We start from the raw sequence: 11866 nt of genomic DNA on the forward strand, positions 1-11866 counted from the left end.
AATAAACATTCAAAAATAAAAGGGTAGGCTAAATGTTTGCAGAAATTATAGCAAATAAGATTTGAGCATAAAGTATTTGATTTAAGATTCTGGAGCACTGAAACTCTACCATTAGGGTATGGCTAAGGGCTATAAGGACAAGCTAAAAAATATAGAACACATCTACCCTGAAGAAAGCTAGTCCACACAGCAACACATTAGGGCAGGGTTTACCACTGTCCTGGTGCCACCCCTGGGTGCACGTTTTTAGTTTTTGCCTTACACTACACAACTGCTTCAAACAGTGTTATTTGAAACAGCTGTGTAGTGCTAGGGCAAAAACCAAAACATGCACCCATGGAGGGGGCCCAGGACAGTTTGGAAAACCCTGAACAAGGGAATTTAGGAAATGTTTGGCACTTGCCATTAACACTATGATACAATTGCTAAACAGACTGAGGATAGTCTAACAAAATTGGATACATCAATGTCAGCACGATACTTTAGTATGGCCAATACCCTGTTACCACAGCATCATACAGCCTTCCTTACCTGAAGTCAACCCTGATGATGTAAAAGGATAGGTGAAGTCTATCATTGAACCCTTGCAAGCCACCCTGATCTCACGAGCTTACATGAATGGGTCGCTGCACGAGACCAGTGAAACAATTGTGTGAGATCATGGTGGTTTGCGAGGCTACAATGCTCTACAATCATTCTAGATATTGGAGCAGTAAGGACGTTAAGATTCAGTCAGGCAACAAAACCCAGCCTATCTGAAACAGCAAAGTGTTCCATGATGTACAAACTGATCACATTCCAATTAATAAATATTTCAATCTAATGACCATACAATATTTCTACAGTGGCACTGGTCCACTGCGTACTCCTATAGTCCAAGTACAGGCTGAAGTTCACCCATGCCTCACCTACCCGCCCCTGTAGATCTGAAACTTAATAGGTGTAAGCAACATGGTGAAGATTTCATCCAATCCAATTCTTTGAAATCTACCCAGGGGGCATGTTTCAGTTTGAAATTCAAATGCAGCAGAACATTCCAGAGACAATTTAAAGTACATCACATGGTTCCAGTGATGACAGCTTCTACTTCATTCCCTGCACTTCAAATTCAGCACCTGTATTTTTTTTTTTTGCAGTACTAGGTGTGAATTGAATGTCGTAATAGGATAATCCAAACCACATGTTGGCATTAATACTATATTCTGGAAAAGAGTACATTAAAATAAACTACCAAGTACAGATCTCAGAACACGTCTACACATGTTGGCCATTGAACAGAAATGACAAATCTTCGACTTGAACAACATTTTATTTCATTAACTTTGCACAAGTGAGATGTGGGGCCATTTTCAGGTGTACTGATGGGGTGTGATCTCCACAGGCTTTCGTTTGGCATCTCACATCCCCGGTCACTGCAAGAAAAGAGGTGGGAATTAATTAATGCACATAGCTACCACTTTGAAAAAGCTAAATAACAGAACCAAGGACACAATACTAACATGACCTCAACTTGTCCCTGGGATGATACACATGGAAGTAGAGCTGAATGATTTCCCAGTCCACCTACACCATTATTATACATACTATGAAGCAGTAATTTTAGTGGTTGTAGTGAGTCGTTCTGAGTTCCCTCAAGGGCCATGGTGCCAAGAACATTACTTGCACTGGTGGCAGTCTAAAAGCCCTACTTGGGCTCCTGAGTGATGCAGTGGTCCAAGGTACTGCATCTGTGTTAGAGGCGTCACTACAGACACCCTGGTTCAATTCTAGGCTGTATCACAACCGGCCGTGATTGGGAGTCCCATAGGGTCAGCGCACAATTGTCCCAGCGTCATCCGGGTTTGGCTGGTGTAAGCCTTCATTGTAAATAAGAATTTGTTCTTAACTGACTTGCACAGTTAAATAAAAAATAAATTAAACAACTGCGCCTCAGTGCCATGATTAAAAACCTCTTGGTGTTAGGGGGCAGTATTTTCATTTTTGGGAAAAAAACGTTCCCGTTTTAAACAGGATATTTTGTCAGGACAAGATGCTAGAAAATGCATATAATTGACAGCTTTGGATAGAAAACACTAACGTTTCCAAAACTGTAAAGACATTGTCTGTGAGTATAACAGAACTGAAAAGCCTGAAACTGAAAGCCTGAGAAAAATCCAATCCGGAAGTGCCCCAGGTTTTAAAAGCACTGCGTTCCAATGATTCCCTATTCAGCTGTGAATGTACCATCAACGAGCTTACGCTTTCTACGTATTCCCCAAGGTGTCTACAGCATTGTGATGTAGTTTTACGCATTTCTGTTGAATAGCCACAGGCGGCCACATTGCGTAAGTGGTCACATGTTGGCCCCGAGAGAGATTCTCGCGTAAAATAGAGGTAGCCATTATTCCAATCGGTCCTAGTGAAAAACGAATTGTCCCGACGGATATATTATCGAATAGATATTAGAAAAACGCCTTGAGGATGGATTCTAAACCATGTTTGCCATGTTTCTGTCGATATTATGGAGCTAATTTTGAATATTTTTCGGCGTTGTGGTGACCGCAATTCTGGGCGATTTCTCAGCCAAACGTGAAGAACGGAGCTATTTCGCCTACAAAAATAATATTTTTGGGAAAAAATGATCTTTGGCTGTCTACCTGGGAGTCCTGTGAGTGAAAACATCCGAAGTTCAAAGGTAAACGATTTAATTTGATTGCTTTTCTGATTTCCGTGACAAGGTTGCCTGCTGCTAGCAAGGCATAATGCTATGCTAGGCTATGATAAACTTATACAAATGCTTGTCTAGCGTTGGCTGTAAAGCATATTTTGAAAATCTGAGATGACAGGGTGATTAACAAAAGGCTAAGCTGTGTTCCAATATATTTCACTTGTGATTTTCATGAATAGGAAGATTTTCTAGGAAGATTTATGGCCGTTGCGTTATGCTAATTAGTGTCAGATGACAACGGTCCTGTTCACGGGATGTGGTGTCACTACAGGTTAACTGAACCAGGTGTTAAGGTTAAAGCAAAACCATGTGCACACAACTGCTTTCTAGGAGTACATTTGAAGGCCCTTACTATACTTAATCTAAATTCAGGTTAAAAATATAAAAAAATTCAGTTTAACATTTTTTGCAATCTTTTTCAAGTATTCCCCCAATTTAAAAAATACTTAATAGGGTTTCTACATAAAAAGGTATGAAATTATTCCAAATACAATTTTGTTTTGGGCTTACTTGAGGTCAATTTGCAGTGTAAAAATTATTATAATTATGTTTAGGCCGCCCGACTATCTGCTCTGACAAATCGGCCCATGGCTTAATCTAGTTGCCTGCTCCAGCTTTGTATGAACACACCTATCGTAGCCTCCTGGCTTCCCTTTCAGACTCCAGAAGTGTCAAGACATCGCCTTCTCTGACGGGCCCCTTCACATTCCTGATGATGGACCGGTTGCTGTCATCCATGAACTCCACACGGACCTGAAAGAGAAAGGCAGGATACATTAGAACAGTGTTTCACCAAACTAGGGATTGCAAGAGAATCTGCGCTTGGTTCGTAGAACAGAGGTTAAGTCAGTAACCTCCGGTAGCTGCTAGATGCGGTCGTAATAAGTGGTTTTAGTTTTATTCCTACAAAATGTGGCTCCATCTTTTGAACGGTTTAAGCTACAAAATATGACCCATCACGGAAAGACTTTGGAACGAGTGCATAACGTTTCCCTCTACTATGCCCACAAGACCTTAGAACCGAGTGGACAAGACCAGGCACTAAAGCAGACTGGCGGAAAACAAAGATGTTATTTTCTACACAGAAGATCATACAACATTGCCCGACACCAATACCGTCGATGCATTTCAGTCACTTTACACCATACTGTTGCCAGACTGATTTGTAATTGACTCATAGCTCTCAAAAAGAGTAAACATGGACTGTTGATTACTTTTAAATCAAATTAACATTGGGGTCCATGATTTACAGTTCAAACCATAACTAGGGTGTTAGCATCCACCGTTTGTCGCGTCACCTGTGATAAATCGTTTACATGTTTTCAAATTCACGTTTCGCCACCCCCCATTTCCACGACGAGTGCCCAACGCCGTTTGCCGAGGCTGTGAGTGTGAAGCATCTAATTTGCATTGCAATACATAAATTGTTACAAACTGTAAAGCATGAACAGCTTACCGGGCTTAAATTACTGTAATGTATTTGTACCGCATAATTTGAATAATATCTTAATTTAATTTCTTTCATAAAGACCTGTCTGCAACCTTTGACAGGGACCTAAATACTATTTAAATCAGATCCCCATCTGAAAAGTGTTTAGTGAACTGGTGCATTTGTATCAATCCATCAATCCAGTTGCCAACTAGACCGAACACAATTTAGACCCCAATCTATGGATTTCACATCACTGGTAAAACAGATATGCATCTGTTACTCACGGATACCTTAAAAGGGGGAAATGGTAGAGGCGTGGATCAGAAAACCAGTCAGTACCTTGTGACCACTTGCCTCATGCAGTGCGACGTAGCCTTTGCATAGACTTGATCATACCGTTGATTGTGGCCTGTGGAATGTTGTCCCACTCCTCTTCAATGGCTGTTTGAAGTTTCTGGATATTGGCGGGAACTGGAACGCTCTGTCGTACAAGTCGACCGATTAATCAGCATGGCCGATTAATTAGGGACGATTTGATATTTTCATAACAAATTGGTAATCTTCATTTTTGGACGCCGAATACATTGCACTCCACGAGGAGACTGCATGGCAGGCTGACCACCTGTTACGCACGTGTAGCAAGGAGCCTAGGTAAGTTGCTAGCTAGCATTAAACTTACCTTATAAAAACCTTAACATAATCACTAGTTAACCACACATGGTTGATGATATTACTAGTTTAACTAGCTTGTCCCAACGTTGCAAGTTATCAAAGCGGTGCCTTATCCTCGAATCACAGCCTACTTCGCCAAATGGGTGAAGATTGAAGATTTAACAAGCGCATTCGCGAAAAAAGCACTGTCGTTGTACCTAACCATAAACATCAATGCCTTTCTTAGAATCAATACACATGTATATTTTTTTTAAACCTGCCTATTTAGTTAAGAGAAATCCATGTTAGCAGGCAATATTAACTAGGAAAATAGTGTCACTTCCCTTGCGTTCTGTGCAAGCAGAGTCAGGGTATATGCAGCAGTTTGGGCCACCAGGCTTGTTGCGAACTGAGTGAAGACCATTTCTTCCTAACAAAGACCGCAATTAATTTGCCAGAATTTTACGTAATTCTGACAACATTGAAGGTTGTGCAATATAACAGCAATATTTAGACTTATGGATGACACCCGCTCGATAAAATAAACAGTTGTGTATTTCACTGAAAGAATAAAAGTTTTGTTTTCAAAATGATAAGTCTTTAATATGGTCTAATCTGGAAACTAAGGCGTGTATTTCTGTGTGTTTATTATATTATAATTAAGTCTGATTTAATATTTGGTAGAGCAGTCTGAGCGGTGGTAGGCATCAGGAGGTTCTCAAACAGCACTTTCCTGCGTTTGACAGCAGCTCTTCGCAATGCTTGAATCACAGCGATGTTTATGACTTCAAGCCTATCAACTCCCGAGATTAGGTTGGCAATACTATAGTGTATAATAACATCCAATAGTCAAAGGTATATGAAATACAAATGGTAGAGAGAAATAGTCCTATAACAACTACAACCTAAAACGTATTAACTGGGAATATTGAAGACTCATGTTAAAGGAACCACCAGCTTTCATATGTTCTGAGAAAGGAACTTAAACGTAAGCTTTTTTTATTTACATGGCACATATTGCACTTACTTTCTTCGCCAACAGTTTTTGCATTATTTAAAACTAATTGAACAGGTTTCATTAAGATTTTTTATTTATGTATTATGTTAAGTGTTCATTCAGTATTTTTGCAATTGTCATTATTACATATATATACACACATATATATACACACATATATACATACATATACACACATATATACATACATATATATACACACACACACACACACACACATATATTTAAAGTCCGATTAATCGGTATCGTCTTTTTTCGGTCCTCCAATAAATCAGTATCGGCATTGAAAAATCATAATCGGCCGACCTGTAATCCAGAAAATTCCAAACATGCTCAACGGGTGACATTGCCTGGTGAGTATGCAGGCCATGGAAGAACTGGTACCTTTTCAGCTTCCATAAATGGTGTACAGATCCTTGCGACATAGGGTTGTGTATTATGAAACATGATGGCGGCGGATTAATGGCATGACAACGGGCCTCAGGATCTCATCACGGTATCTCTGTGCATTCAAAATTGCCACCGATAAAATGCAATTCTGTTAGTTGTCCGTAGCTTCCAATACCCATACCATAACCCCACCATGGGACACTGGTCACATTTGCAAACCACTCGCCCACACAATGCCATACACAGCATCTGCCATCTGCCCGGTAGAGTTGAAACCAGGTCTCATCTGTGAAGAGCACACTTCCAGCGCCAGTGGACATCGAAGGTGATCATTACCCCACTCAAGTCGGTTACGACGCCAAACTGCAGTGAAGTCAAGATCCTGGTGAGCTTGAGGAACATGCAGATGACCTTCCCTGGGACAGTTTTTCAGTTGTGCAAAACCACAGTTTCATCAGCTGCCGGGTGACTGGTCTCAGACCATGCTGCAGGTGAAGAAGCCAGATGTGGAGGTCCTGGGCTATCGTGGTTACACGGACTGCGGTTGTGAGGCTTAGAGTGGACTTTTGTCCCCAGCACAAAGTGCACCTGTGTAATTATCATACTGTTTAATCAGCCTCTAGATATGCTACACCTGTGAGGTGGATGGATTATCTTGACAAAGGAGAAATGCTCCCTAACAGGGATGTAAACAAATGCGTGCGCAACATTTGAGAGAAGTAAGCTTTTCGTGCTCATGGAACATTTCTGGGATATTTTATTTCAGCTCATGAAACATGGAACCAACACTTTACATGTTGAGTTTATATTTTTGTTCAGTGTAGTGTCTCAGGGATGAGACGCACAACGTCTGTCATTACTTTGGATTTTCCATGAAATGCTACATAACTAGCTGGCCGACTAGTGACCTCAAATGCCACCAACAGTCTACCTATACATGACAATCTTAGACATTAGCATGTAGCATAGCCAGAAGAACTACAGAATGTGAGCGCTCAAGGACTAGTTGTCTGCACAATACGTCACCATTAGCTAACTTTAGCCAAAACCTTAAAGTTCGCTTTTTCAGAATGTAGTAACATACCTGGGTACACTGTCCCTGGGAACCCGTTCTCCCGAGCACCTTGGTGACCTGGAGAAGAAATTGAAACAGATAATTACACAACCGAGGTAACGAGAGGGGGAAACTAAAGAGCCTGTTCTAACTATCGAGTTGTTAGCTACAGTAACTAGCAAATGGCTGCTGTAGCACTCCCAGCACGCGCAGGCCACCGAGCAATGAGGACCGATGCTCCGTTCAAGTATAAACGTGGTAGTAACTTATAAAAAATTAGCTCAAATGAAACAATTAGTATTTACGAATTTAAATATTAATGTATTTAAGATATTTCACAAAGGATTGGGTTTTTCTTACTCTAGCAAGCTTGATCGGCTGCACGCGGCTGGCATCCATATTGTCAGGTTAGACCGGAAAGGAAGTCACGTGGTGCGCAGTACAGTATATATTCAAGCTGTGATACAAAATATTTTAACCTCTTAATAAATCGACACACTTTATATTTTATTTATATTGTACCTGACCTGCGTTTTAAAACAAATCTCCCTGAATTAAAAACATCGCCTATGTAAAATAAGTGTACATTTCCAGTTCCGGTAAACTGGTTCATTCATGCCGCATTCACATGCTCTACTATGAAACTGAACTAGGAAACCCTGACATTTCCTACATGTTAAATGTTTATAGTAATACATGTGCTGCGTTCAGCCAGTTAGCATGTCGGCCATTTCCGAGTTTTGACTAGCACTTGAAAGCGGCAACATAAATATTTTATTATCTCTGTTTCATTCCACTCCGTAAAATAGGGGGTGGGGGAACTGAGAAGCACAATCTCTGATTATATGAATGATCAATGTGCTGCTTTTAATTTCTAATGATAGTTGTATAATAAAATTTTATATTATAGGTATATTTTAAAATAGCAAAGCCTGATAAACTAATTAAAGCATTGTGTGGAGTATTTGACATTGATAGAAAGTAGAACTTCAAAAGGACTAGACATAACAAATGCATTTGTAATGACACAAATATACAGTACATCAATAAAAATGTTTAGGCTACTACAGGACAACAGTAGTAGCCTATATTGGCTTGTGTTATGCTAATGTAAATCGGTACATAAGCCCATTATTACCCTAAACCAGGGTTCCCCAATTGATGGCCCGCAGGCCAAATTTGTCCCACAAGTGATTTTATGTGGCCCAAGTTTTCTGAGCAAAAATACACTGAACAAAAATACACTGGGGAGGTACACTTTGAAGTGGATGAGAGCATCACTCCAGTCCAGTGTGCTCCTCGCAATGTGCCCATTGCAATGAAAGTGGCTGTGAAGGCCCAGCTGGACAAGTATGAGGCCGATGGCCACATGACATCTGTGACTGAACCAACTGACTGGATCAGCAATATGGTCATAGTGAAAAAAACAGAGAAGCTGAGGGTCTGCATCGACCCAAAGCATCTGAACCAAGCACTGAAACGATCCCACTACATCATGCCGACACTAGAGGATGTCCTCTATAAGCTTCCCAAGGCCAGGATTTTCACCTTGGTGGATGCCCGAGATGCATTCCTTCAATGCAAGCTGGATGAAGAAAGCAGCCTCATGACTACCTTCTGGACCCCCTGGGGTCGGAAACGCTGGCTCAAGCTCCCGTTTGGTGTCTCGGTGGCGCCTGAGATATACCAACGTAAGCAGCACGAGTTACTGGCTGGGCTCAAGGGCATTGAACCCATCGCAGATGATGTCCTGATCATAGGCCGTGGTGACACAGACGAAAAGAAGCAGTACGCGACCACGATGTGAAGCTCCTGGCACTGATGGAGCGCTGCCGATCAGTTAAGCTTCGCCTTGGCCTGAAGAAGCTGCAGTTCAAGGTGAAAGACGTCCACTTCCATGGCCACATTCTCTCGGCAAAAGGCCTGAAGCCGGACCCAGACAAGGTCAGCGCTATCCTCGACATGCCAAACCCGTCTGATGCAAAAGGAGTACAGCGTCTCATCGGCTTTGCAAACTATCTTGCAAAGTTCATGCCACACCTATCAGCAGTCTGTGAGCCTCTGCGCCGGTTGCTGGACAAAGACACACCATGGCACTGGCTACCCAAGCACGAGGCCGCAGTGCAGGAGATGAAATCTCTGGCTTCATCCATGCCAGTGTTGCGCTACTACGACGTCATGAAGCCTGTCACAATCCAGAGCGACTCCAGCCAAAGGGGACTTGGATGCTGCCTTATGCAGGAAGGCCAGCCCATTGCGTTTGCCTCGAGAGCGCTCACCCCCACCGAACAAAACTATGCACAAATTGAGAAAGAGTGCCTCAGCATCGTCTTCTCCTGCCAGCGATTCCATCACTACTTATATGGGCGAGACCTGGTCATCGCTGAAACTGACCACAAACCACTCATTGCCATATTCAGTAAACCTCTCCTCAACGCGCCCAAGAGGCTTCAAAGCATGCTCCTGACTCTGCAAAACTACAGCCTGAAGGTCATTTACAAGCCAGCACCAGAGATGTACATCAGCGACACACTGAGCAGGGCAACAACACAATGTACAGGCAGAGGCACTGTCTATCAGTGGCAGGCCATCTGTTCGCTACAGCAGGAACAACAAGATGTTCAACAGATCAATCAGGCAGACTACTTAAACGTCACAGATCACCGCCTAGCCCAGATAAGGCAACACACTGACAAGGACGAACGCCTACAGTCACTGGAGTCCATGGCTCTCGCAGGTTGGCCATACCTGAAAGAGGAGACACCTTTCACAGTGAGAGAATACTGGACCTTTCGAGATGAGATCAGCGTGCAAAATGGCGTCTTGTTCAGAGGTCAGAAGGTCATTATTCCCAAATCACTACGTCCAGAGATGCTTACCCGCATACACTCCAGTCACGTTGGAGGTGATGCATGCTACCGCCAGGCTCGTGAAACATCATACTGGCCAAACATGCAAGCAGAAATTAAAGACTTTGTCAGCAACTGTACCACATGCAACGAGTACGCTCATGAACAGCAAAACACGAACTGCCCACAAGGGCCTGGCAAATCGTCAGCATGGGAAACCATGATGTCACTTGTCTGCAGAGACGAACTGCCCACAAGGGCCTGGCAAATCATCAGCATGGACTTATTCAGCCACAGACAAAAGGACTATCTTCTCATCGTTGAACACTACTCTGACTTTTGGGAAATTGAACTGCTCCCCTGACTTGTCTGCAGAGACGGTCATAAACCGCGCTGCAAGGCGCAGTTTGCAAGGCAAGGTCAGCCTGACAAGGTAATCACGGACAATGGCCCACAATTCACTGCACAGTTCAGAGCGCCAACTGAAGGTGAGGCTTCTACCCCACCAAGCTCTCCAGCTCGTGCCCCTAATCCTACCCCTGTCAGAGCCAATACTTACTCGTGGGTGGGTCGGCTGTGCAAGCCACCGGACAGGCTTACTCTGTAAGCAAGGGACTGTTAACTTGCCCTCGGTTAATTAAAATCTATATTTGTTCTTAAATAATTAAATTGAAATTAAAAAAGGAAGATGACAACTGAAGTAAAAAAGAAAATGTAATGCTTTTTCTATTGTTATGACCTGACTGTTAAGAATTTAATGTTATGCCTTTATGTTTGCACTTTCTATTGAAAAGGATGATGTTACGGAGTCTAGTTGATAGGCAATCGACTAGCCGGACTGTTCCCCGGACTGTAGCCATTCGTACAAGGCACAAACAAGGCTATTGAACCTGACATTGGTGTCTGTCATTATTCCTTTATCTAACATATCATACTGAAACAGAAATCAGTCAATTTAAATAAATTAAGCCATAAATCTATGGATTTTACATGACTGGGAATACAGTCATGTATCTGTTCGTGACAGATTCCTTAGGGGCATGGATCAGAAAACCAGTCAGTATCTGGTGTGACCATCATATGCCTCTGCAGCGCGACACATCTCCTTTGCAGTGAGTTGTTCAGGCTGTTAATTGAGGCCTGTGGAACGTTTTCCCACTCTTCAAAGGCTGTGTGAAGTTGCTGGATATTGTTGGGAAATGGAACACGCTGTCATACGTCGATCCAGAGTATCCCAAACATGCTCTATGGGTGACATGTCTTGTGAGTATGCAGGCCATGGAAGAAATGGGATATTTTCCAATTTCAGGAATTGCGTACAGATCCTTGCGACATGGGGCCGTGCATTATCATGCTGAAACATGTGATGGCGGCGGAAGAATGGCACGGCCATGGACCTAGGGATCTCGTCACGGTATCGATCAAATGCAATTGTGGGCCTCCCGGGTGGCGCAGTGGTAAGAGTGCTGTACTGCAGCGCCAGCTGTGCCACCAGAGACTCTGGGTTCGCACCCAGGCTCTGTCGTAACCGGCCGTGACCGGGAGGTCCGTGGGGCGATGCACAATTGGCCTAGCGTCGTCCGGGTTAGGGAGGGTTTGGTCGGTAGGGATGTCCTGGTCTCATCGCGCACCAGTGACTCCTGTGGCGGGCCGGGCGCAGTGTGCGCTAACCAAGGTTGCCAGGTGCACAGTGTTTCCTCCGACACATTGGTGCGGCTGGCTTCCGGGTTGGATGGCGCTGTGTTAAGAAGCAGGGCGGCTTGGT

General features: G+C 43.1%; 1 protein-coding gene across 1 annotated transcript; it reads right to left on the reverse strand.

Annotated features, from left to right (window-relative positions):
* Window positions 1–1290: 1290 nt before the first annotated feature.
* LOC112244617 (40S ribosomal protein S28) lies at window positions 1291–7725 on the reverse strand. The gene is made up of 4 exons (XM_024412345.2): window positions 7613–7725; window positions 7283–7330; window positions 3338–3460; window positions 1291–1412 (listed from the first exon to the last, which is right to left on the reverse strand). Exons 1-3 carry the CDS (start codon window positions 7649–7651, stop codon window positions 3338–3340), a joined length of 210 nt encoding a protein of 69 aa, XP_024268113.1. The 5' UTR covers window positions 7652–7725; the 3' UTR covers window positions 1291–1412.
* Between the last annotated feature and the right edge of the window lie 4141 nt (window positions 7726–11866).

This window comes from Oncorhynchus tshawytscha, linkage group LG28 (genome assembly GCF_018296145.1).
Source record: "Oncorhynchus tshawytscha isolate Ot180627B linkage group LG28, Otsh_v2.0, whole genome shotgun sequence".
In the NCBI taxonomy this organism is placed as follows: domain Eukaryota; kingdom Metazoa; phylum Chordata; class Actinopteri; order Salmoniformes; family Salmonidae; genus Oncorhynchus; species Oncorhynchus tshawytscha.

What these genes read in the sequence shown, in the direction of transcription:
- LOC112244617 (XM_024412345.2), bottom strand. Translation starts at nt 7,651, where the DNA reads ATGGATGCCAGCCGCGTGCAGCCGATCAAGCTTGCTAGA. An exon ending in AGCCGATCAAGCTTGCTAGA is followed by an intron (nt 7,331 to 7,612) that starts GTAAGAAAAACC and finishes TTTCTTCTCCAG; the next exon opens with GTCACCAAGGTGCTCGGGAG. An exon ending in CCCAGGGACAGTGTACCCAG is followed by an intron (nt 3,461 to 7,282) that starts GTATGTTACTAC and finishes TTTCTCTTTCAG; the next exon opens with GTCCGTGTGGAGTTCATGGA.